The sequence below is a fragment of the Notolepis coatsorum genome (assembly GCF_963971535.1).
Source record: "Notolepis coatsorum genome assembly, chromosome: 8".
Classification (NCBI taxonomy): Eukaryota; Metazoa; Chordata; class Actinopteri; order Aulopiformes; family Paralepididae; genus Notolepis; species Notolepis coatsorum.
In genome coordinates, this window is record NC_140172.1 from 58,575,635 (window position 1) to 58,602,676 (window position 27,042).

Below are 27,042 nucleotides of genomic sequence, written 5' to 3' on the forward strand. Positions count from 1 at the left end.
GGTGGGTAGTTCATTCCACCATTGTGGGGCAAGGACTGAGAATAGGCGACTTCTCTTTGATGACCCTCCCGGAGCTTGGATAGGAGTAGGTCTGAGGCGGTACTATCGCTATCGTTTCCTAAATATTCCAGGTTGTATACTTACTCCCTGCGCAACCAGAGATTGGACATTCAATGTTGATTTACCTACGAATACTCATTTGCCATAAAAGTGCATACTTCACATTTCAAATCATAAATGTAATTAAGTGAATATTGTGTACACCCTTTGCTGTATTAAATATTCGATTTGGTCCATTTGTGTTGGTTCGTTTCATCAGGTGGGAAAGTGTTCATCATACTTATATCTTGTACTGGGTGGCCAGAAGTTAAAGTACATGAGGTAGTGGTATTAAATATCATATCTAACAATACAGTCAGGGAATTGTACCCCTCAGCTACAATTATTATTATTATTATTATTATTATTATTATTATTATTATTATTATTATTATTATTATTATTATTATTATTATTATTATTATCCGTTCTGGGCATGGCTGTGTCACTGCAACTGATAAGCCCGCCCTTATATGTCACTAAAGGTGTACCCCAAGGCTCCATTCTTGCCCCCACATTGTTCTCTCTATACATAAATAAAAATGTTAGTATAGTAGAAAATTCAAGTATTAATTTGCATGTAGATGACACAGTTTTGTATTCAGTTGGACCTTCTCCTGCTGTTCTGCGCTCTCTTCAAGACAGCTTCAATAGTATACAGGCTGCCCTCTCTAGTCTTACATCTAAAACAAAAGTTATGTGGTTTGGAAAAAGGTCTGTTGTCCCTGCTGGACAACCATCACAACTACTAATGGTAATTGCTCAGTTCTGGATACAATCACCTCTTATAAATACCTCTGTATCTGGTTAGAAACACTTTTTCTGAGCATGTGTTACATTTTCAATCAAAATAAAAGCAAGACTTGCTCCCGCTTTAACTGCTAAACGCTCCCTAGTCCAAATGTCCATTCTCCCGTTGTTTGACTATGGCGATGTAATTTACATGCATGCAAGCAAGAGTGTCCTTTATCGCTGTTGTTTTTTATCACTCAGCAATTAGATTTGCCAATTTTAATAAACACATAACTGTGACTTGTACACATCTGTAAATTGGCCATTGTTACACTCTCAACAAGAAATTCATTGCCTTTTACTCATTTACAAAACCTTCCTTGGTCTGACCCCTCTTTATTTGATACACTAGTCATCTACTCCCTATAACACCACAGCTGCTCACCATATATCGCTAGATGTTCCCTGTGTTAACACTTCCTTCGGTCAATCCTCCTTCCAATTTGCTTCTCCTAGCCGTTGGAACAAGATGCAAAATACTTTGAAAATGGACAAATGTACTACTTTTAAGGACTCTCACAGAGTTGTTTACACATACCTGCAACTGTAATTTGAATGTTTTGCCTCATGTATGCCCCTTTGTAATTTTATTTTGTTGTTTGTTTGATGTGTGTATTTATTATTATTATTATTATTATTATTATTATTATTATTATTATTATTATTATTATTATTATTATTATTATTATTATTATTATTATTATTATTATTATTATTATTATTATTATTATTATTAATACATTTTCCCCCTTCCCTGTTACCCTTCGAGGGAACCTTTTGTCCTCTCGCCAGGCCGTCATTGAAAATAAGAATTTGTTCTTGATTGACCTGCCTGGTTAAATTGATATATATCGGTGGGAATTCCCCTACAAGAAAATCTATTTGAATGAAAATGACCATACAAGAACATTTATTTGGATTGGAATGACCATTGTCATGCTTCATGCTAATTATCTGATCAATTCATGGAGGGAGAAACAAGACAAAGCGAGGCTGAATTGCATAAGACAATGGTGTTCATTGTACAGTTGATGATTCAACATTCCCCTCGTCCCACAGACATAACACTGTACATAGTGCTGAGTGTACAACACCAATGACATCTGGGTTTTGAATTATAATCAGTTAAAGGTTTCAGCTTATCGTCGTACCTGACATTTTGTAGCATTTTCACGACGGGGTTAAGTCTATCTCAACTGACACGAGAATCTGAAAGATTGTGAGCACAGGAGAGGGTTATCTGCATACAGATTACAGTCACTCACAGCGCCTTGTTGTATCTTCAGTTCTACTTCTCCGCGAGTCAGCTTTGTTTGAGTTATTTTTATTAGATGTGCTAAATAAATAACACATATTACACAATGAGAATAACTGTGACAATCCAAGTGGAAGACAGCATTGTAGAAGCCACACTTTAAATACATGTTGTTTTTTAACATTACACCAATTTTCTTTTTAATACTTTTTTTTGTTAAATCTTGGGTTAAAGAAGGGGTTCACTTATTTTCTTTGAATCTTTTATTTTTAAACCCAGGCCATATTCAAACATTGTGATGATGACTAGTACTGCATCTATGCTCTATTTAAACATTGTCATGCTTAAATAGTAAATGCCATAATCTCCCACGGGTGTGGTCAAAGGGATTCTTGCTTGACCAGGTTGCCTCTTTGATAGAAACCAGTCCCATGTATGGGTGTGACTGAGGGCGGAGCAATGTTGTCAAATTAGCATACACACATTTACATGTTACACACAGACATGTTACACACAGTTATTCTGTAATATAAAGTCAGCTGAGGTTATTTCTGTCGCTGAGGGATCACAGCTTGTCATGACCAGCATCGACACAACAGACGACATGCCCTGTTATTGGTCGGATGTTATTGGTGTTGGATTGGATGCTATTGGTGGGCTTTCGTTTTCTTTCATCCTGCTGAAATGGATGTGGAGATGTTGGTGCGGATTCAGGGTGTTTGTGCTCTCAAGGGTCTGGCAGGTGGATTTAAAGAACTACGGACAATGGGCAGGTAAGGTAAAACAGTAGGGAAAATATGACGAGACAAAAACGGGATCACTGGTGACACTTTACAATGAGAGTGTATTAGCTAATGTTAGTTAATGCATGGATTGATAATGAACAAACACTTAACTAAGGTAACTTCATGTTGACTAAGTGCTGTAATTACATTATGTTCGTGAGGAAGTCTCTTACTTGCAGAAGGTTTTGAAACCGTTGTTACTCTGAACTCTGAACTCCATTGCCTAGAACCCTAGGCTCTGTTACCCCTACTGTGCGAACTTTGAACTCTGTTGCCTGTACTCAATTTATACCTGCCTACTGCTTTCACTGTCTACAACTGCCCTACACTGTAATCATAGTAATCTTAACTACCTACTATAGTCTACCCATACTGTATAACTGTGATAGCATGTACAATAGTGCTGTATACCTTACTGTCATGCACTTGTCCTACAGTAATATACTAACCTACACTGTATCACTCAACACTTTGATGAACATTGTTACTCAGCTGATAGAGTTGTACCCTTCCTGCTGTCTTGTTGTACAAAACTTGTAAGTCGCTTTGGATAAAAGCGTCAGCTAAATGACAAAATGTAAATGTATATTACTATTGCACTTTACTGTTACATGTGCACTTGCCAAACTTCTTTTCGCTATACTGTATAACAATACAAATTATTATAATTTTTTTTACAATATGTTTTGCGTGAGCAAGTAAACTAACAGTAAACGTTTTCACATGAAATACAGCCCAAAAACCCTGCTGACAAACGTTTTCTTATTAAATACATTCTATACTATAATAATACAAAAGTTTCATTGCCTCTCTGTGACGACAAAGTTGTTTAAATAACGGGAGAAAAGTAGCTAAAAACAATGTATTTGGATGGGACAGGAAGTACCATTCGCAACCGGAAGTCAGCCGGAAGTGCCTACTTTCAGGTTGTGCAAGTGGAGAATACTTCCAATTTCCTCATGTGGACTGACACTGCCACTGGTGCTCTTGTGTGACATCTAGTGGCAGAATGTTATGTATAGCACCTTTAATGTTGCTGAAAAAGCAACAGCTACGCACCCCCTCAGAGATTTCCAAACAAAATTAAGTTGAGATATCAACTGCACATCAAGGAAAGCTTAAGGAATATACATAAATATCTCAAATGACAACTAGGCTATATTACTACAGCTGTGTTCCACCAAAGGCACATCGGAGATCAAGCTAGCAAATACTGTATCTGTATGGCTGAAAATGTGACATTGAGACTCAGAGGAACGGAGTAAGATTACAACATATTGTGTATTAATATATAATCCATATTATAACATATATATATATATTCATAACGGCTTAGTTTACATGATTACAGTTCTGTGCATGCTTTGTTAATATGTTAGTAAATTGATTAGTATTAAAGTAAAACAACAATTATAAATGCATTAGTTAATACTTAGTTAAGATGAAGAGATTTATTCATGCCTTAGTTAAGCATTTATTCACGATTAATAACTAACATTAGTTAACTTAATACACAAGTGTTTACCGGTCAACAAAACTAACCTCAACAAAAAACATGAGTGACTGCTAATTAATATAAGATAAGATAAGATATCCCTCTATTGATCCCTTGGGGAAATTCAGGCGTCATAGCAGCATGGGGGAGGGGAGGTACAGGGTAATAGAAGAAAGACATGAATAAATATGAATCTATTTATTATATAATAATAATAATTGATATAACATACATTCATATACTGTGGGTCAGTATATTCTGACAATGCTAAAGATCCAATGCCTGATGAAGAAAATAATACACAAACATTCTAAATAAATGTATCCCTATAATATATCTACTACAATTTACCCATATAGTATACATGTATCCATACAACATGTCTTCTGTGTGCAGTTGTCACAGGTGCCACTTCTGGAATCGGTGAAGCTTATGCCAAAGAGGTGAGACACTGATCACTCTCTAGTTAGTAGACTGCAGAGGGGGCAAGTTAAAGAGGCATTTCACAGATTTGAACCTAAATCCTAAATAGTTCTGTGAGGAGGACATGTGATGAGAGCCTGACGTCCCCCAGAAGAGAGCAGACCTCCAGGTAACCCAGAGGAGAGAAGACCGCCAGGTAACTCAGAGGAGAGCAGACCTCCAGGTAACTCAGAGGAGAGCAGACCTCCAGGTGACTCAGAGGAGAGCAGACCTCCAGGTAACTCAGAGGAGAGCAGACCTCCAGGTGACTCAGAGGAGACCTCCAGGTGAGGAGAGCAGACCTCCAGGTGACTGAGAGGAGAGCAGACCTCCAGGTTACTGAGAGGAGAGCAGACCTCCAGGTGACTCAGAGGAGAGCAGACCTCTATGTAACCCAGAGGAGAGCAGACCTCCAGGTGACTCAGAGGAGAGCAGACCTCCAGGGACTCAGAGGAGAGCAGACCTCCAGGTGACTCAGAGGAGAGCAGACCTCTATGTAAGCCTGAGGAGAGCAGGCCTCCAGGTGACTGAGAGGAGAGCAGACCTCCAGGTGACTCAGAGGAGAGCAGACCTCCAGGTGAGGAGAGCAGACCTCCAGGTGACTGAGAGGAGAGCAGACATCCAGGTGACTCAGAGGAGAGCAGACCTCTATGTAACCCAGAGGAGAGCAGACCTCCAGGTGACTCAGAGGAGAGCAGACCTCCAGGTGACTCAGAGGAGAGCAGACCTCCAGGTGACTCAGAGGAGAGCAGACCTCTATGTAAGCCTGAGGAGAGCAGGCCTCCAGGTGACTGAGAGGAGAGCAGACCTCCAGGTGACTCAGAGGAGAGCAGACCTCCAGGTGAGGAGAGCAGACCTCCAGGTGACTGAGAGGAGAGCAGACATCCAGGTGACTGAGAGGAGAGCAGACCTCCAGGTGACTCAGAGGAGAGCAGACCTCCAGGTGACTCAGAGGAGAGCAGACCTCCAGGTGAGGAGAGCAGACCTCCAGGTGACTGAGAGGAGAGCAGACCTCCAGGTGACTCAGAGGAGAGCAGACCTCCATGTGAGGAGAGCAGACCTCCAGGTGACTAAGAGGAGAGCAGACCTCCAGGTGAGGAGAGCAGACCTCCAGGTGACTGAGAGGAGAGCAGACCTCCAGGTGACTGAGAGGAGAGCAGACCTCTAGGTGACTGAGAGGAGAGCAGACCTCCAGGTGACTGAGAGGGTGACTGAGAGGAGAGCATACCTCTATGTAAGCCTGAGGAGAGCAGACCTCCAGGTGACTCAGAGGAGAGCAGACCTCTATGTAAGCCTGAGGAGAGCAGACCTCCAGGTTAACTCGGTTAACGCACGTGTGCAGCTGAGCTCTGAGACACAGAACACATTAATACGGGGGACGTTGTCACACGGGTAGGTTGTCACATTCATTATATTTCACTACCAGAGGGTCCTGTCTCCCATACGTTGGTATTTAAATGACCAGAATTGGGGTCAGAGTTCACCTACATTGTCATCTTTGGAGTAAAACAGCTGAATTTGAGGTGAGAGGACTTTTTGTGTTTTTCATGTCCATTTGTAAATATTCCGCTCCTCTGTATTTTTCTTCTAGGCTTTTACACAATTGGTTTATAATGAAACAATTATTATCCTTAAAAAGTGTGAAGGGATAGCTATAGTTTAGATTGTTGTTAGCTAGCTAACTAGTTGTTAGATGGCTGTTAGCCTTGATGCTATCAAGACATTCCAGTTGGGGTTGGTCGTCACATTTGATTTGGGGTTGGTTGCTTGTCACATGTTGTGTAGGCTATTATTGTTAGGCCAATTTATTGTGTTCTTATTTTGTTATATAGGATGGCCTAAAGATGTGTTTCCTGTTTATGTTCATGTTAAGATGCATTAAGTTATGTATTTTTGTCAACTTGTTAATGCAATTAAACTTTCAAATTTAGTTCTGCCTTCTTGTCTTCTTTTTAAGATTTTTTTGTCACACTTTTTACTCTAGTGTGAATTGCTCATCATCAAAACATCTTTCAATAGTCATTCCTACATTAAATTGAAGCTTAAGATGTTGGCTTGAAATGTATATCCCCCTCATTTTCCAACGTATTGTAACAAAGAGTTAATCACCTATCAAAGACACTCTGACACATGGTGTTCAAGTTTCAAGTTTCTTTAATAGTTGTCATACAGAAGTACAGAATACTTTCATACAAAATGCTTCTTACTGTTACGCTCCAGAGACTGTGCTAGACAAGATAGTATCAAATAACATAGTATAGCATGTAATTTAGAAGAAGAAAATGAGGTCACAGTGTTCGGTATAGACATATGTACAATGTTCTGAGTTACCATATAATATACAATACTATGCAGTGTACTAATGTACAGTACTATATAGTGCAAAGCAGAAATGGGATGAGGTACAATTTAGGTACAATTTACAGTAAGGTGTACGAGTTGTAGTGCAATCCTTCATCAATAAATATAAAGTGTGGGGAGTGGGTGCTACAGTGTGTTTGTTTAAAGTGGGTGTGTGCTATAAAGTGTGTGGAGTGGGTGCTACAGTGTGTTTGTTTAAAGTGAGTGTGTGCGTGTGGATGTGTGTGCTATGTGCGTTTGGTGGTTGTTGTTGTGTAGTGTTCATTGTTCGTTTAGCAGCCTGATGGCCTGGGGATAGAAGCTTCTTCTGAGTCTTTCTGTGCTCGCCTTGAGACTCCGGTATCGCTTGCCTGACCGCAGCAGTTCAAAGAGGCAGTTGTTCGGGTGACTGGAGTCTTTAATGATTCTCTTAGCCTTGCCCTTGCAACGCTTGTTGTAAATGTTCTGGAGGGTGGGGAGCCCCCCTCCAATTGTGCGTTCGGCTGAACGTGTCACTCTTTGTAGTCTGCTTCGGTCTTGTGCAGTGCTATTCCCAAACCAGGAGGTGATGTTGCCGGTCAAGATGCTCTCTATTGTACATGAGTAGAAGTTCTTAAGGATCTTCTGACTGACTTGGAACTTCCTTAGGCGCCTGAGGAAGTAGAGGCGTTGTCGTGCCTTCTTCACAACACTGTCAATGTGTGTGGTCCATGTCAAGTCCTCGGATATGTAGGCTCCGAGGTACTTAAAGCTGTTGACTCTCTCAACCGGTGCCCCGTCGATGCTGAGGGGGCTGTAGTCCTTGACCCCCGACCTCCTGAAGTCCACAATCATCTCCTTTGTTTTGCTGACGTTCAGGGAGAGGCTGTTTTCCTGGCACCATCCCGCCAGGACCTTGACCTCTTCCAGGTAGGCCCTCTCGTCGTTGGCAGAGATCAGGCCCACCACCACTGTGTCATCAGCAAATTTGATGATTGTATTGCTACTCCGCTGAGCCACACAGTCGTGTGTGTACAGGGAGTAGAGGAGGGGACTCAGAACACAGCCCTGGGGGGCCCCTATGTTGAGGGTGATGGATGAGGAGGTGCAGTTGCCTGCTCTCACCACCTGGGGTCTGCCAGTCAGGAAGTCCAAGACCCACTGGCAGAGGTCATAGTTCAAGCCCAGGTCCCTGAGCTTGGTTATGAGTATGGAGGGGACTATGGTATTGAATGCCGAGCTGTAGTCGATGAATAGCATTCTCACATAGTTCCCCTGCCTCTTGTCCAGGTGTGATGCTGCTGTGTGCAGCACATGGGCTATGGCGTCCTTCGTGGACCTGTTGGGGCGGTATGCAAATTGCAGGGGGTCCATGTTGATGGGGAGGGAGGAGCAGATGTAGCCCTTTACTAGCTTCTCAAAGCACTTCATGGCTATGGAGGTGAGAGCTACAGGGCGGTAGTCGTTGAGGCAAGCAGGCTTGGATTTTTTGGGTACAGGGATAATAGTGGACTTCTTCAGGCAGGTGGGGATGACAGCCTGTTCTAAGGACAGGTTAAATATGTCAGTGAATACTGGGGCCAGTTGGTCGGCACAGACTTTTAGGACGCGGCCGGGGATGCGGTCCGGACCTGCTGCCTTCCTGATATTCACTTTTTTAAAGGTCCGCCTCACCTCATGCTCTGTTACCCTGAACACTGCGCCTCCATCAGCAGCCGACCCCCCCCCCCCCCCCCCATTGCCGTGGCTTGTGAGCTGGTGTTGTTATTACCAGCATCAAACCTCGCATAGAAGGTATTGAGGTCATTTGCTAAGGTATTGAGTGACAACCAACCCCATAGTCTGTGACAACCATCCCCATGATGGGGTTGGTTGTCACAATGTGTCTTTGATAGGTGATTAACTCTTTGTTACAATACGTTGGAAAATGAGAGGGATACACATTTCAAGCCAACAACCCATTACCCGCCAAAATCGCTGTTCAGCGTTATTGCCCGCCATGCGTTGTCTGCCAATATCGCTGTACAGCGTGTTTCAAGGTCATATTTCATATTTTCTTCATGGAATTCATATTTCACCCACGGAGCCTTGTCATATGCTGCGGGAGCCATCACAACTCTGCAACGCTTCAATACCGCCACCTGGTGGCCAATCGGCGAGTTGCCAAACCGGAAATGCCCGTTTCAGCTCGGTCCGTCCCCTAATTTCGTCCGGCCACTCGTTTATCGTCCCGGGACTCAATCCACACACCGTGGACATGGATCGTTGCCATAACTCAATAAACAACATGATTTGGGCGTATATTAGTATTATACAAACCGGAACTGGATCGCCTCGATCCCCACCACATAACTGGGATCTGTTTGTTCCACTCTCATCGCCCAACGGTACGAGGAGACGGACGTGAGTTTCAGCGTTTTTCTTTATCATTTTCGATACAAACTGCTCTGATCAATATATCACCCATACTACATAAATCATTTAACGTCGGTCACGGAATTATAAACGACCCCCCCCCCCCTTTCCGTTCACCCGCAGATGATCAGTCATAACGTTTAGGACCATGTACAGTTTACATTTTGAATATAGCATGGATCGGTATCAAACTGCATTTGATAATCTAATATATGCATTTATGCCTATATCTCACGTTCTATGAAATACTGCAGAAAACGATAAAAACATATTTATACTCTAAACGGTATTTTCGTATAAATGTGTGAATGAAAAAGTAAAACGTTCCTACATCCTGAACGATAGATAATTGATGTTGAATAGGCCATAGTAATGTCAATTTAGCAATACAATTTAAAAAGTTATAGCCCTGCAAAGAAGGTGAACATCTCCATAGACAAATAGCGCTGGCAGAGAATGGTTTAGGATGATCAAAGTGGTGGCAGAGAATGGGGGCTTCAATTTAATGTAGGAATGACTATTGAAAGATGTTTTGATGATGAGCAATTCACACTAGAGTAAAAAGTGTGACAACGTCCCCCATTCTCCCCTACATTTAATATCCATTGATTACCACACGTCCTTCTCACTACAACTGAACAATAGGATTGAGGTTGAAAATCAGCGAAGTGGCATTTTTGAAAGTGCTATAGATAATATTCAGCCACTAGAATGTTGCACTAGAGCATCAGCATGTCATTTATTCAATCAGGTACATTCCACATGGGGAAATGGGAAGTAGGGAGGGGATACATGCACACAACATGTAAACAACAACATTAATTTTAGACCTGCAACATTTTATAATCAATAATTGTTGGGGGGAATGCAATACTTTTAATTCTGAACCTTTCTAAAAGCTCTGTGGATGTATTCTTTTTTAATGATTACTATACATACCATTTTTATCTATAGCACCTTTAAGCTAGTTTGCACATAAGATCTGAAACGTTATTTTTCTTAATCAAGGGACTATAACCTCTGTCTTTCCACACGGTTCACAGTTGGCTAGAAGAGGTCTGGATCTTGTTCTGATAAGCAGATCCAGAGAGAAGCTCAACGCAGTTGCCAGTGAAATCGGTGAGTAGAGAACAGAATGACGACAACAAGTGTCCTAGATGTGAAGTATTGAACTGGTCCTACATACAATGTGCAACACACATGAGCAGCCACTAGAGGCAGAGTGACTAACTGTGAGTGAGTGGGAGTTGATGGAATGCGTGAGCATGGAGTGAGTTGGTGATATTGTCGGCCTGTCTGTCAGGTGTCAGGTGTGATGTTCTTATGCTGTCTTTCAATACATTCACTAACCACCTCGGCCAGTCCTTCGTGCCAGCGGTCATCAGGCTCCACAACCGTGGGCATGGACTGCTGCTAGCAGCTGGAGAACTAACGGCTGCAAAACTCAAGAACTATTAGGAATATCTGACTCTTAACCAAAGTTTGTCTGACTCTCAACCACCAAAACCTGCACGGACTATAACATGCACAGACTCTGCACGGTGCACCTTGCTTATACTGTTTATTTTGGTCATATTTTTATATTCAGAGTTAATTATATTGTTTACATTGTTTATTTACTTTATAGATTTAATTGTATTGCCTATATGTCTTTCTTCTATTACCCTGCCCTTACCTGTACTTTCCCATGCTGCTATGATGCCCACATTTCCCCAAGAGGATCAATAAAGGAACATCTTATCTTATTTTATCATATATTATCTTATCTTTTTTTCTCCTACAGAGACCCAGTATGGACGAAAAACCCAAATCATCCAGACTGACTTCACGGGAGGCCCTGATATCTATCCTGCCATAGCGGAGGGACTGCATGGCCTGGAAATAGGAATCTTAGGTAGCCTATATTATTACTAGTTTTAAAATGATAAATTCTTAATCAATAATTCTTCAGGGGGGAAAAGCTATATTTGTATTCTACACCTTTCTAAAAGCTATGTGGAGCTATGTGTGAATGTATTATCTTTTTTATGATGTGTGATGTAACATACATATAATGTTATCTATCACCTTTTAACACTAGCACAGCCGACAATGGGGTCAAATAACCCCTAGGCATTTTCAATAAATGTATCCTCGTCACTCGGTTGAGCTCCAGCTCTGTCACTCAATGACTTTTCCTAAAAGTACCCGTTTTATCTGGCACGGTTTCTGAAATTTCAAAATGACTTCAGGAAAATGTAATTCGAACGTTATTCCACATATGGGCCGTTGGAACAGACGGAAGTCACAGCACTTTGCTAGCGTCTAGCGCAGGGGTGGCCAATGTTCATTTGCTATCGCTATCAGCTCTATCTTAAATTTTTCAAAATGTTCAGTTGCAATGTAAGTTTCATTACACACATGAGTGCATGCTTACTAACTGTTCGCCTGTTTTTACTGCAACATTACTATCACCGACATCTAAGAAGGGAGATCCCCCTTTGAATGGCCCTTCTAAGGTTTCTCTCCTCCACATTGCCTGTGGTGCATTTTTTCCTATTGCTAGGTTTTAGTGAGTTTTTCCTTACCTTTGCGTGGGGTATGTCTGGGAGTGTTGCATTTATTTATTTTGCATTTATTTAAAAAATGTTGGACCTTATGGTATTCTTGTTTTGTTCTTGACTTATTGTGATGTTTCTTCTTGACTTGTTTAAAGAAGACGTGTACGGCCCATGGGGACATTAACATGTGTTGTCGGGCCTTACAAATACATTTGATTTGATTTGAAATTTGATTTGATCTTTTGCCAAGATGTCGCGGGTTGACGGTATTACAGATTCAACCTTTAAGTTTTCCTGTGGATTACATCACCTGGGGACACGTACCCAAAGACTTCAAAATTGTGAGAGTGACCCCCCTGCACAAAAAGGGCAGCAAATTAGACCCAGGCAACTACTGTCCTGTTTCTATTCTTCCTGATTCTTAGTAATAGGGAGGGAAAGAGTCAACCTACGCCCTCTAGTGGTTGTGTGAAGAATCATCATTCATATTTGAAAAATCTTTACAGCATAGTTATTGGAAACACATGCCTATTGAGGCTGTTGGGATGTATACAGTAATAAACTATAAACAATAAATAAATAAATAAATAAATATCATTGTTAAAAAAATACATCTGTAACTGCACAAAGATAGTTCAAATTAAAGGACGATTCCTTTCAAATACAAATGGCAGCGCTGCCTTTTTCTCTGAGGAACAGCACCACCAGAGGGCGCCTCTATCATTTCACCACCCTGAGTGTGGTGGATTACATTTTCACTGCTGCTACACCGATCAATGAGACTCACTGCTTCTACACTGATAAATGAGACTCACTGCTGCTACACCGATCAATGCTACACCGATCAATGAGACTCACTGCTGCTACACTGATCAATGAGACTCACTGCTGCTACACCGATCAATGCTACACTGATCAATGAGACTCACTGCTGCTACACCGATCAATGCCACCTAGCTTTGATCAGACCTAGCTTAGCACAAACAACTGGAAGCGGATACAGATCGGCTAGCCTAGTTTAAAACTCCGGGAGTGGTGTTTTTGTCCAACAGCTAGTAACTGCACAAAGATAGTTCAAATTAAAGGACGATTCCTTTCAAATACAAATGGCAGCGCTGCCTTTATATTGCAGTATGTAGCCTGAGATATCATTTTATAATTGTAACGAAACACTGTATGGAGAATTCAAGACACTTTTTCTCTGAGGAACAGCACCACCAGAGGGCGCCTAACATTTCACCACCCTAGTGTGGTGGATTACATTTTGAAGTAGCCTTCCCAAACCAGATGACATGATAGTCAATCAAGAGGCAAAAAACACTGGAAATGCAGTCAGGGGTTAGAGGTTATGAAATGAGAATTATGGGATGGAGCAAGAACTGGAAGCCATGAGGTAATAGATTAATTAATGGAAAACTGACTTATTATGGCTATTAAATAAGATCAGATCAGATCAGATCAGATTAGATTATATTAGATTAAAATGTATTGTCATTATACAGCACAAGTACAGTACGAAATTAAGTTTGGCATCTAACAAATGTAACAGTAAAGTGCAATAGTTATGTACAATGTACAGGTGATTAAACTGGGTATACAATATATAAAGAGTACTACTATGTAATTGTGCTAATCAGATGTATGTACAGAGTTGTAGTATTATTATGTACAGTGATACAGGTATAAAGACACAATGGTAGTAAGTCATACTGGCCAGCAGTATAACTAAGAGTAGGTAAGGAATATGTACAGATATAGTATTTACATATACAAATGATTATATGCAGGTATATCCAGACAGATGTGGATAAATATATGCATATGGTTTATATACAGCATTATTGTACAACTGTACTATCATACAGTTATATTTCGTATGGCTTATCGCGTCCCGCTCAAGCCTATTGAGATACCCCTTATCTCCTGTACCTACTGTACTCCACCACGAACACAACTTATACACCCACACCTGACCGGGTCCCGCCTCTATGGAGGCGTAGCCTATAAGACCATGGTCCTGGTCACCAAACACCCTTCCTCTATTTTCGTTCCATCATATTGGATGCAATGCACCTTATGTAACTAGTAGTATGAAAAAGATTGGAGGAATTGCATAATGTTGAAAGCTTACCGGAGGTTTGCGTGCCCCTGGCATCTTCGAGGCATGTTTCAGCGACACGAGGGGCCTATGTTGATGTTCCTCATCTGTCGGCAGCCAGATCAAGGTGCAGCGTACAAGGTTGGCTATCGAGCCGGGTTGTACAACGGTGAGCCCTGTGTCATTAGGCACGGGTATTAGTGTTAGTAATGCTGGGTTGTTGTTACACAACCATGTTGTGTGTCGGCGCCAGGGGGGGATGGTTTGGTGAACGTTCACAACGGTGAACGGGTTCCAAACGGTCCTGCAAGCGTGCTGTTAAACAACTAATGCCAGCTACATGCTAATACTAATGCTACATGCTGAACTCTACTGCTACGCTGTTCTAATGTCTCCGCCGTGAGATGTTGTCACTTCTCCCTCCTCTTGCCCGGTTCATCAATGAAGGTCAGTCGGTAGCTGATGTGGGGGTTTTGCTGAGTCCTATTTACCTTTTTACGGGTAAATGGGTTGACAACAGGGTAGGCCGTGGCTAGGTAGCCTAGCCAGGTACGTTACCTTTGTATTCCGGCGGGGTCTGTTGAACGGTGTCCCCATCTGGGAGCCATTGCGTGAGCTCGGCGGTGTAGCAGTAGAGCTATACTACTGCAGGATGGGACTTAACGGCGGGTTAGGGCTCAGCTGGCTAGTTCCTATCCACATTGGCGTCGGGTAGTGGGGCTATGGGTCCAGCCGACATTGTAAACATGTTGCGTGTTGTGCGCAGGCGGTTGTTGATCTGGGTTCCACATCGCCTCACGCTAGGCTGTAGTAGTGTAGTGGGCTACTGTTTTGTTCTGTCACTCTGCTATGAGAAGGTCTGTCTATGCTACAGCTTTCTCTCCTCTCAACCATTCATGCTGACGGTTAATCGGTGTCTATTGGGGGAGTATGCGGGGGGGGGGCTTTGTTTACCTTTTTTGGTAAATGGGCTAAGCTAAGGCTGGTGTGCTGTTGTGAATATTTTGAATGAAGGCGGGACTAGTTCGCTCTGGTCCGCCTCCCCTTAACGTTGTGTATATGGGTTTGCTCATTCTACAGTATTTTGTGGTTTAGTTATTTTATTCATTTAACCCTTTCATGGTGCACACCACAGTGGAGGTTGCTGTTTGCAACCACCAATGGTGCTCCGTGTTAACATCAGTCCTTTGCTTTTGACATATTGAAACAGTGCCCCGCCCGGCCGACGCCATGGGTGGGTCGGCCTGGCGAGTGGCTGGTGGGCTGCTAAAGCCTGTACCGCCACGGTATGGAATTCGCAGCGATTAGAACTGTGTTCGAATTGCTGTTTTTTCTATTAAAAAAATGGTGTCTGGTGGCGGGGCCTTGAGGGCCAGCCGACGTCGACACATTGCGCAAGGTTGTTGACGTTATTAGCTTTGACCCAGCCGCAAGCTATAACCGCTCAGGGTTCCCCTCTCCGCAGGGGATTTTGGTCTTCTGCTGGAGCGCGGGCGGTATTGTCCTAGGCCCCACACCGCCTCACACCGCGCAGCCAGAAGAAGAGAGAGCACGGCCTCGTCAGCGGCGATGACGAGGCCCTCGACAGGCGGCCATGTTTTCCCCCGCCGGAGGTATCCTGGGCGTTGAATCGACAGGTGTCCACAAGGCCGACAGCCTTGGCGGCCGAGGGATCGGCCATGTTGGATGGGTTCGGCTTGAACAACAAGCCGTCACCGTCCTGCCGCGAGCAGCCCGCTCTCCGATCACTCCCTTCCCCAACACCAGCAGAAAAAGTGGGCTCTGATTGTTTCCTTTGGCTGCGGGCCGCGTGCCTTCGTTGAAGCGCGGGCGGCCCCACTTTTCGCTTCTCATGGGGACAGGGGCTGACACCCAGTTGATGGCTGAGCCTGGGTCTGTCCGTGAGAATGTTGTGCTGTCAAGCGGCTCCCACACCATAAGCTGTGTTGGTTGAGCCTGGTGTTACGTCTGTCAACTATAAGTGTTGTTAGCAAGGGGGCTCGAAACCTTTTGAGGCACACAGTGCGGGCTTCCCCGGCCTCGCCTTCGCCAGGCCAGGTATCATGTTGGTGCCTCCCACTCCTGAAAGATTGGCAGTGGTCTCGCAGGCACGCGTGATTTGGGTGGTAGTAATATCACTGCAGGGCTACGGTGTGTAGGAACCCATGGGGTCCTTACACCTTGCATGTCCGGCTGCAGAACAACTCCTCAGCATGTTCTGTAGGGGTGTTCAGTGGGGGGGCTTTTTTCACCTAGAAAGCCCCCCGTATCAAACCGGCCCTTTCTGTCGGGGTCCTCCCTTGGGTGCGATTGCCTCATGGGTGGTGTCAGGGTCAGATGTCCCGACACGGAACGCTCTGCTCGCACGGTTCCAGGGTTGGCTACGCACAGCGGGTGGGACCGGGCCAACTATCTACAGTTCCTGGCGGACCTGCGCCACATGGCAGCGGGTGCGTTGGGAGTGTCATCACATATGACTATGGCAGTACCATATGTCGAGGTGGATGGAGAGAACGCTGGGGCGGGGACTTGTGTTTACACAACCCCACCCGTTTTCGGGTTTGGTACAGACCCTATTGTCAGGGTCTCCAGCAGTGACAGCTCTGGTCAACGAGATCCAATCTCTGTGGACGAAGCAAGCCATCATCGTGGCGTTCTCCTCTCGGTGTTCTCTGGTGCCTGAGAAATCGGGAGGGGGGGTGTCAGACCCAGGCTGGACCTGTCCCATGGGAAGGTTCAGCATTTTTTGGATCGTCTCCTACCTGTTGAACACTGTCAGGTGGGGGTCTGGTTCTCCTCCATAGACCTGTAGGATGCGTATGCGCATCTCCGATCTTCCATCCTAGGGCTTACCTACGCTTCCTTTGCAGGGTTAGCGTATGAGTTCCAGAGGCTGCCGTTCGGTTTTCTCTGGCTCCCTGCATCTTCACCAAGTGCGTGGAGGCCGCACTGGGGCCTCTGCGTCGTCAGGGGTTACGGAGTATATTCTGCCCTGACGACGTTCTGGTCCTTCACGGTCAAGGTGGATCGTCAGGTCTCGTACCAGGCAGGTCCCTACCAGCCTGGGGTTGCTGTAGACTGGAAGTAGAGTACTCCTCTTCCCAGTCAACGGTTGGAGGGCTATGGGCATCCCTCTCAGAGCGTGTTATCAACACGCTCGGGAAGTTCCGTCCTAGGACGGTTACGGCGCTGTCTCACGTCACGTTTTTCACCGACGCCTCCCTCGCTGGTGACACGTCGGGCCAACGCAGTAGGGGGCAGCTGGCAAACCATGCTGCCCGGTCTGCGCTACGTTCAATGTGTTGGTGTTGAAAGCGGTCCTTCTGGTCCTCAAACGGTGTTGATCAGGACGAACGATACGACGTCAGTGTCGTGTATCGACAGACAGGGAGGAGTACGCTCCCCCCGTCTGCACCAGGCGGCGGGCGGCTGGCTATGGGCGTCCTCCATCTGCGCGGCCTGAGGGCTCCCCACATCCCCGGCAGGGAGAATGTGGGTACAGGTGTACTGTCGCGGGGCGGTCCTCATCCTGACGGGTGGGGATTACGTCCGGACATAGCCAGGCAGGTCTGGGACCGATGCCGTGCCGCCTGGGATTCTTCCCCATACATCTGTTAGGTCAGTTGTTGGGACGGGTACGTTGAGGGGCGCAGGTTCTTGATCCTGATGGTGTTACCATCCGGAATGCGCATGCTCCCTCCACTGTCGCGCTTACGCGGGCAGATGACGTATGTTCCAAGTGTGGTGTAAGGCGGGGGGCCGGGACCCAGTCTCCTGCCCCCTGGATGCTGTCCTTAGTTACCTCCAGTCTCTCCTTGATAGACTGTCGGCTTCGACGGTGAGGGTATATGCAGCAGCTACAGACGCAGCGCTCAAAAATCAAACCAATTCTGCTGCTTGTCTGCTGCTTGTTGCTGCTTGTGTGCCACTTAAGTCTACTCAGGTGTTAATTTTCCAGGGGTGTTGGCTGGGGGAACAAAGGGAGGGTAGTTAACTTAAGTGCTTCCCCAGGGAGGGGGTCGGGGGCTACTGCCCTCAGACCCCCAAAATAATTTTTATATGGGCAGTCTGACTTGGGGTACTGACCATATATTAGTGTTGCAATGCATGATAAGTAAACAGTGAAAAAAGCTAAGAAATCTGATGGGGCTGGGACATTTGGGACGAATAAAAATTTAAGATGAAAATCTGCCCAGCCTGTGGGAGGAAGTGGAGGTGTGAAATCTGGCCCGGTCAAGAACAATAGAGGAGTGGTAGAGAGTGGTAGAGAGGCATGAGAGGTTTGAGTTTTGAGTGCTGTATCTGTATATCCTCCTATCATGAGGGATTTGAGGGGATGTCTTGTTCAGCCACCCTCTTGTGAAGCGTTTCCTGCTTGGCGCTCGACGCGTTAAGCCGGTGCAACGCTCCTTGGCTCCGACTTGGGATCTTCAATTGGTCCTCGGTCGGTTGTCCTTGGCCCCGTTTGAGCCGCTCGAGCAGACGCCGTTGGAACAGCTGTCGTTCAAGACCGCGTTCTTGCTGGCCGTCACCTCCGCTGACGCGTGGGTGTGCTTTGTGCTCTCTCGGTACGTCCAGAGTGCCTGTCTTTCGTCCGATTGCGGTGCCACACTGCGGCCTAATCCTGCCTTCGTGCCTGTAAATATCCGGAGTTCTTCCGCTCCAGTGATATTGTGGTTCAGGCGTTTCATCCGCCTCCTCACGGTAGTGAGTTAGATGCGGGCCTTCACCTGTCATGTCCGGTCCGTGCTTTGGGAATTACCTCAGCCGTACTCAGGACCTCGGGGTCACCGTTCAGCTTTTTGTCTGTCACGGTGGTTCTCATGCCGGTAAGGCACTATCAAACAACGCCTGTCCCATTGGTTGTGCGAGGGCATTGCCCTCTGCTACACGTTGGCTGAACAGGATCCCCCTGGGGGCGTGAGGGCGCACTCCACTCGTGGGGTGGCTGCCTCTGCCGCTCTCCTGGGTGGGGCTTCGGTGGAGGATCATGGTCCTCCCCGGGCCCCTTTGTAAGGTTTTACCTCATGGACATGACCGGGGGTTCTGTCTCCCAGGCGGTTCTGGGGTCTGTGGCCTTTCCTGCTTCCCGTCCTTTGGTAGGGTAGCAGGAGTGTGTGGGTATGGGCCACAGTGTGTTAGGTCACACGTGGTTCCGCCTGTGCTGTGTGTTCAAGGGGTTCTAGTTCCCTCTTGTTCGCACTCAGGTAGAGTTAACTGCGCCCCCCCTTCGTTAGGAAGGATGGGGTGACAGGGCTCCCCACACCCCTTGATGTGGGCTTACGGGTCCTCAGGGGGTACATCTGTCGGGTCTCGCGTCCGCTCTAACCCATATCTCAATAGGCTTGAGCGGGACGCGATAAGCCATACGAAATATAACGATAGGTTATGTATATAACCTAGTTATATGAGTATTGGCTGAGCGTCCCGCTCTAAGCGGCCCTGAGTTCCCTTTTGAGGGATCTTTTACTGGAACGGGATTTTGGCGAGGAAGGGTGTTTGGTGACCAGGACCATGGTCTTATAGGCTACACCTCCATAGAGGCGGGACCCGGTCAGGTGTGGGTGTATAAGTTGTGTTCGTGGTGGAGTACAGTAGGTACAGGAGATAAGGGGTATCTCAATAGGCTTGAGCGGGACGCTCAACCAATACTCATATAACTAGGTTATATACATAACCTATCGTTATATGGGTTATAAGCATGTGTATAAATCGGTATATAGGTATTAACACTGATTAACAGTATTCAACAATAGTATCTTTCTTGTCTTTTTCTGACCCACATACAGTGAACAATGTTGGAATGGCCTACTCTGAAAACTTTGCATATTTCCTTGAAGTACCCAATCCTGAAGAGGTAGGACACGCCCCTCTGCGAGGATCCCACTTCTGACAAATCAGAGAAGCTCAAAGGGAATTTTGTTGAAATAAGCGCCAAAATGTTGTGGTTATTTAGTGGTTAGTTAGTGGTTGAGTCTATGTGGTCCTCATTACCAGACTGTGATGGGAGGTGTAGTCTGACGTCACTTTAGTCTCCCGCGTGGTCCACCCATATAGGGATTTATAATTTTTTGCAGAAATGAGTTCCCTTCTATCACTAACATTATTGTTATTATTATTATTAAAAAATTATTGCATTTTTTGTTGAAATAAAAATATACGTAATTATTTTACGATTAATTGCGAATTGTTTAATGTTGAGCTATAGATTGTTGATGTATACACACACAGATTGATTGATTGAAATTTTTTATTAACAGATTGCAGAATGGGTACAGTACAGTACAGCTCAATACACACAATTGTTAAGGGGATGCAGACCAGAGAAAGACTTTCGTCTTGTTTACATCAGGGTCCCCCATTTTCAATTCATAATTGAAACAGAAAGGTACACCATGCCAATGTTCATGCTTTATTTGTTTTATTAAACGAGGCGATTTAGAAATGTATCCATTGGAAATACACTGCAATTTCAAGCAAGGTGGCCTGTCTGGAAACCACAATGACGTAACCACTCACCCTCAACCACCCTCACCACCCTCAACCACTACAAGTGCTTATTTGAATGAAAGGCCCTTTGAGCTTCTCTGATTGGTCAGAAGGGGGAGCCTCTCACTTCAGAATGGAATATATCTGCACTGCTGCTACACTGATCAATGAGACTCACTGCTGCTACACTGATCAATGAGACTCACTGCTGCTACACTGGTCAATGAGACTCACTGCTGCTACACTGATCAATGAGACTCACTGCTGCTACACCGATCAATGAGACTCACTGCTGCTACACTGATCAATGAGACTCACTGCTGCTACACCGATCAATGAGACTCACTGCTGCTACACTGATCAATGAGACTCACTGCTGCTACACCGATCAATGCTACACTGATCAATGAGACTCACTGCTGTTACACTGATCAATGCCACCTAGCTTTGATCAGACCTAGCTTAGCACAAACAACTGGAAGCGGATACGGATTGGCTAGCCTAGTTTAAAACTCCGGGAGTGGTGTTAGCTAGGTTAGCTGATCCATATCCGCTTCCATTCATTTGTGCTAAGCTAGGCTAGCTTGCAGCCGGATAGCTTTCTACTCAACTGAATGCACAGACAGGAAATTAGTTATTAATTTTATATTAAATTATCTTCTTGTCTGACTCTGGAGAAGATGGTAAAGGCATTCCCCCATAGTGTTGGTGTGTTCCTTTAAGTTTACAAGCCGAATGACCAAGATGAATAGGAACGGCCATTCTATCAAATCAAGTACTGTGGGTTGGATTGCTTTGCCTTTTCAACTTGTCACAATGATGATTCCTTGTTTGTTTGTTCTGATTCCAGAAAATAACGCAGGTTGTCAACTGTAACATGCTTTCTGTCACCCAGGTACGGTATGTGCATGTTTGCTTTTGTTTTGTCTGCTGGAATCTACACAAAATGTTTCGGAACACCTCCGTAATTTGGAATTCCTTTGTCTCAATGTCTCAAGAGGCTTACAAATCCTTCTTTGACCTGTGTCCTCTTCTTCACATACAGTATACATCTAAGGAGTCACAGCTCTTACCTGTATTTTGGATACTCAGTGTGAATGTGTATATACTGTACATACATACCAGTGGGAGATATACAGTATTTAGACAATTGTGTAAACCTGTTGGCCTCTAAAATGTCTGTACACTTCACATAACAAACCTTTTGTTAATGACCAATGTATAAAAATATAGCACTGACAATGAGGATGATTATTGTCATCATAGTTATGATGATGATGATGATGATGATGATGATGATGATGATGATGATGATGATGATGATGATGATGATGATGATGATGATGATGGTGGTGTTATCATTCCTCAGATGACAAGGCTGCTTCTCCCATGCATGGTTGAAAGGTACTGTGACATCATTAGTGAAATGTGAGACTGATTGTGTTCATACAGAGGGCATGGGAAGACTCGCAAGGGTGTTTGTTTGTTTACAAGTTCCTTCTTCTTTTCCTCATTCCCAGAGGGACGGGGCTGATCATAAACATCTCCTCTGAGACAGGTGCAAGGCCACAGCCCATGCTGTCGCTCTATTCTGCCACCAAGGTACTGTGGAAGAATCCTGCTTAAATCTTACACCTTGGGGAGAGAGCCAAGGGCCATACAGCCTCTACCCCTCCCTACTCTCAAGGCCAGTCTCCCCTTCTCTCTCTTCAGTGTTTTCCTGGGTGGCCAACTGGCCATGATGGAAGCACTCCTCTTAGCCAAGCTCATTTGACCTCTCTCCACATTGTACATTGATTTGCGTTGACATTGACCCAATCTTGTTAAAACAAAATGTTATATACAAAAGAAAACACACATTCCAAATTGTATTGTCTGCCTTATCGCGTTGTTTGCATACTTCTTGAGTCCTGCATGTCTTCGTAATGTGAAGTTGGCGGTCCTGCATCAATCACTCTAGTGTTGGCATGCAGACTACACTGTGTTACATCACTCTAGTGTTGGCATGCAGACTACACTGTGTGACATCACTCTAGTGTTGGCATGTGTAGAAGGGTGGATTATCCCTACTTTATGAGAGTGGATATGAACTGTCACCAGGTAGTGGGAGCACAGCAGATCTGGGTCCGGCTGAGTCCCCGACTGTAGTGTAGGGGTACTAGAATTGGGCTTTGGCAGAGGGAGCAGATGGGGCCTAGGATTTACTAACCTAGGGGTTATACACTGGTCCTTCTTGCCCTCCAGGGCGACTGCAGTAATTCCCCAAACACCCACACTTCCCCTAATACGTCCCACACCCTCTCACACCCGGTGGCAGTAGTGATAGATGATATAATTTCTCCCCAAAGCAGTACCTTTCCTTGTTGACGAGCGGAGACCTGTCCAGAACACCTGCCCCAATTATACATAGGCCGGATAGGAAAGGGTTAAGCAGTAATACACATTCACAGTAATTGACACGCAAACAGTGATCCCATTTCTACGCCTCTCCTTTTATATAAAGTAGGCATGCATTCAATACACGGCACAATGCATGGCACTTGTATCTTACACTTCACGGTAATGAAACAGGTCCCCGTAAGGGTTAATATTCTTTTCATTCACCCGTAGGGAGAGAGGGTAGCGCCGAGCTCCGTGAGCTATTCAATGGGAAAAATTATCAATATACCTTAGTGCTGTCTGCACAACTTAATCACACAACACTTAACCATGAAATTAGGTGGGCCCACACTTGAAACAAAATACATTATAAATGCCGGCATTACCAAAATAATAAAGTTGGGGCGCCCTTAGTCACTGGTGCACGTACAAGCTCAAAGTACCTTATCCTCTTCGCCCTTAGAGGGCATGCTCTCGAAAAAGAGAATGTTCGCCGATAATGTTCCAGGTCGCTTGGAGCGCTAACAGTACCTGGTGTGAGTGTACCAACCGAGTGCTGGCCTGCTCCCGCAACGAATGTCTGTGACGCGAGGTGGCCGTCGAACGGTCCCGTGGTGGTCACCTGTGATAGCAAGGGGGCTGGCTGGGCTGACGTTAGGCAGGCGAATCGCCGGACTGACGGTCGGCTAGGAGAATGCTGGAGGCGGGTGCGGTCCGGCGACGTCTGCTGTGGTGTCTGCTGCGGGGGCTGGAAGACGGTGGAGCGACGCGTGAGCTAACTGGGCTAACATGCCTATACTTGAAGCTAAGCTTTAGTCAGTGTGACCAAACTATTCTCCCGACTATACGTTCTAAACGCAGCACGTGGAGGATCAACAGTGCAGTCAGGCTGTCGTACGTCTTCTTCTTGGTTCAAACGTACCCTAATCACTATACTGGTAAGCTAAACTTTCGCATACAACGTTACTTTCGCACAACGTGGCCGGAGTCGTATTTCGCGTGTCCTTGTGATGAGGAGCTCTTCGTCCACACGTCCGCTTGCTTCTCTGGAAATTGACGAAGAGGTCGTCTCGCTGTATCAGCTCCTCCTTCACCCAGCCTCTTCCTCACCTGTTGTGACCAGCCCAACGTCGCACCAGCTCCCCCTGGCGACAGTCCAGCTCCATGTCCCACTACTGAATGTCAATATTAAAGTATAAAGAATCAAAACGGGTCATCCAGTTACACAGCGTTATCACAAAAACAGTTAGAGCACAATGAATACAGTTAGACACATTGAATTACGGTTGGACATATTCACGTGTCTACACATGCAGACTACACTGTGTTACATCACTCTAGTGTTGGCATGCAGACTACACTGTGTGACATCACTCTAGTGTTGGCATGCAGACTACACTGTGTGACATCACTCTAGTGTTGGCATGCAGACTACACTGTGTGACAAGGTCCAAATTTCTTGAAAGTACTAAGGCAATTGTTTAAGTCATTATGACATTCGTTATGTAACACACTGTTACAGGACTGTTTTTGAGCATAATCTTCAGCAATAACATTTCACTGTAACTATACTTGTACCGTCTACATTAGCCAAACAACCTACACCTGGCCAGGTGCCTACAATAGTGTGCACTCCCTCATTGTTCAAGGAGACTCTGTATTTTGATAGTTTGAACATTATTGAAGTTTGTATTATTGAACCTGGCGTTACTATACCCCTTTTGTCATGGCTTAGGAGCCGAGCCAGTTATATGGTGCGCCAACATACTGTATACTTACTCAAGTCTTGGCATGTCATTTATGAATTGTACATTGAGTATAGAACTGTCTTTGAGCATAATCTTCGGCAATAACATTTCACTGTAACTGTACTTCTCTCATCTACATGTGACAAATAAAATAATCTTGAATCTTTTTTTTCTCCCCATTTTTCAATTTTTCTCCCATCCCAATTTCGTATTATCCAATTCTCCCCCCCCCCCCTGTCTCGAACGTTGCTAGACCATGCCTCCCATTGGTCAGCTGCAATGTGGACGAAGCCTTGCATCATGTGTCCCCTCCGGTACACGAGGAGGCAGCCGTTGCATCTTTTCACCTGTACAGCGCGATCTCTCAGTGGCGAGGAGTAGCGCGTGGGAGGCTCACGCTGCCCCCGATACTTCCTGACTCTGCTGTACAGGCGCACCAACCGACCTGTAGGAGTCGCTGTCCACAACGTCCGATCCCCACCCACCAGCTTTCCCACCCCCTAGTACTGCCAGTTGTATTAGTATGAACGACCAGCCAAGCCGGAAGCAACGCCGAGAGCTGGGCTCGAACCCAGCATCTCCTGCGTTAGTGGCGAGCGCCTTGCCCACTGCGCCACTTAGCCGCCCAAATAATCTTGAATCTTGAATATAAGGTATACTCAGTATAGATATAAATAAATATATTTTTAATGTAGGATGATCACTTTGACTTGGTAATTTTCAAAGTAGCTCCCAAGCCGAAAAAGTGTGGGCACCCCTGCTGTAGAACATCGACTCCCAGTGTAGTCGTTGTCTCTGATGTCTCTGTTCTTGTGTATTCCAGGTTTTTGTCAGATACTTCTCTCAATGTCTGCATTCTGAGTACAATTCGAGGGGAATTACTGTCCAGGTATTGTATGCTGCACTCTAAAAAGTAAATAGGGTTTTCAAACGTCCAATATTCAGGTTCTGATGTTTGTTTGTTTTTTTGACACGAGGCAACGCACAAAAATATATTTAAAGAGATTTTGACCTAACTCAAACTCTGCCCTTTTTTCTTGATCCTCCTATCATTACTGATTTGCACACATGTAGTCTAGAGTCTAGAGCTGCTCTATCACTGATTCTACTGCTACTTTGCACCACCACACCCACACTGTGATTATTACATTGTGATGATTACATTATTGTGATTGTTACATTGTGATTGTTACACTGTGATTATTACACTGTGATGATTACATTATGATTGTTACATTGTGATTATTACATTGTGATTATTACACTGTGATGATTACATTGTGATTGTTACATTGTGATTATTACATTGTGATTATTACACTGTGCTGATTACATTGTGATTGTTACACTGTGATTATTACACTGTGATTATTGTAAATTAGTGCTATTAAATTAGTGCTCACGGCTGGAATACACAACTCCTGTCGGTGCTGGGGATCAAACCGGCTATCTTTTGTTTACTGACCTTTTGCACTTTGCACGTCCCTGCAGTGTGTGATCCCCTTCGTGGTGTCGACCAACATGACACACAACATCCCAGAGAGCTGCCTGGTGAAGTCTGCTGCAGACTTTGCCCGTGAGGCCCTGAACACAGTGGGTCACTCCAGCTACACGTCAGGCTGCCTCTCCCATGCTCTTCAAGTGAGAGGGACACTCATCAAGTCAAATGTTCTTGTGTCTTACATCTTGTGTCTTACAGTGACCATGTGTGACTATAATCTTATTCTCTCTCTCTTTCTCAACTCTACAGGACATTGCTGTCTCAATATTCCTCCCGGATTGGATTCGTTTTTCTTCATTCAGTGTCAGATGGCTGAACCAATGTGCAAAGAAACGTGTACACAGTGACACAGAAAAGGCCGAAGGAAGAGGGCGACCAAGTAGTCGAGAGACATCTAAGTGCACAACTTGTTAGACGTACGATAAGATGCAGACCAGATCAGAACACTGATCTCTCCACACACAATTCAATTCGTAAGCTTGTATTGAATTTTATCTCAGTACTTTTTATCATGTCTATTTTATGATCTATTTCACTACATGTCTCGTGTATGTAAAGTGACTAATAAATCTCTTGAATCTTGAGACCAGAGGTTACTGGCGGCAGGCGACAACTGCAGCACTACGAACTACCAATGTTTTATGTGCTGGTTGAGGTGGCCACAG

The 27,042-nt window shown here is 44.9% G+C and overlaps 1 protein-coding gene across 1 annotated transcript; it reads left to right on the top strand.

Moving 5' to 3' along the window:
* Positions 1–2,723: 2,723 nt before the first annotated feature.
* Positions 2,724–26,724, top strand: hsd20b2 (hydroxysteroid (20-beta) dehydrogenase 2; the record flags this gene model as incomplete). Its single annotated transcript, XM_084320427.1, has 11 exons — positions 2,724–2,919; positions 4,823–4,869; positions 10,666–10,741; positions 11,406–11,516; positions 20,050–20,117; positions 21,600–21,644; positions 22,119–22,153; positions 22,270–22,351; positions 25,700–25,765; positions 26,368–26,517; positions 26,680–26,724. 11 exons carry the CDS (start codon positions 2,724–2,726, stop codon positions 26,722–26,724), a joined length of 921 nt encoding a protein of 306 aa, XP_084176553.1.
* Positions 26,725–27,042: the final 318 nt, after the last annotated feature.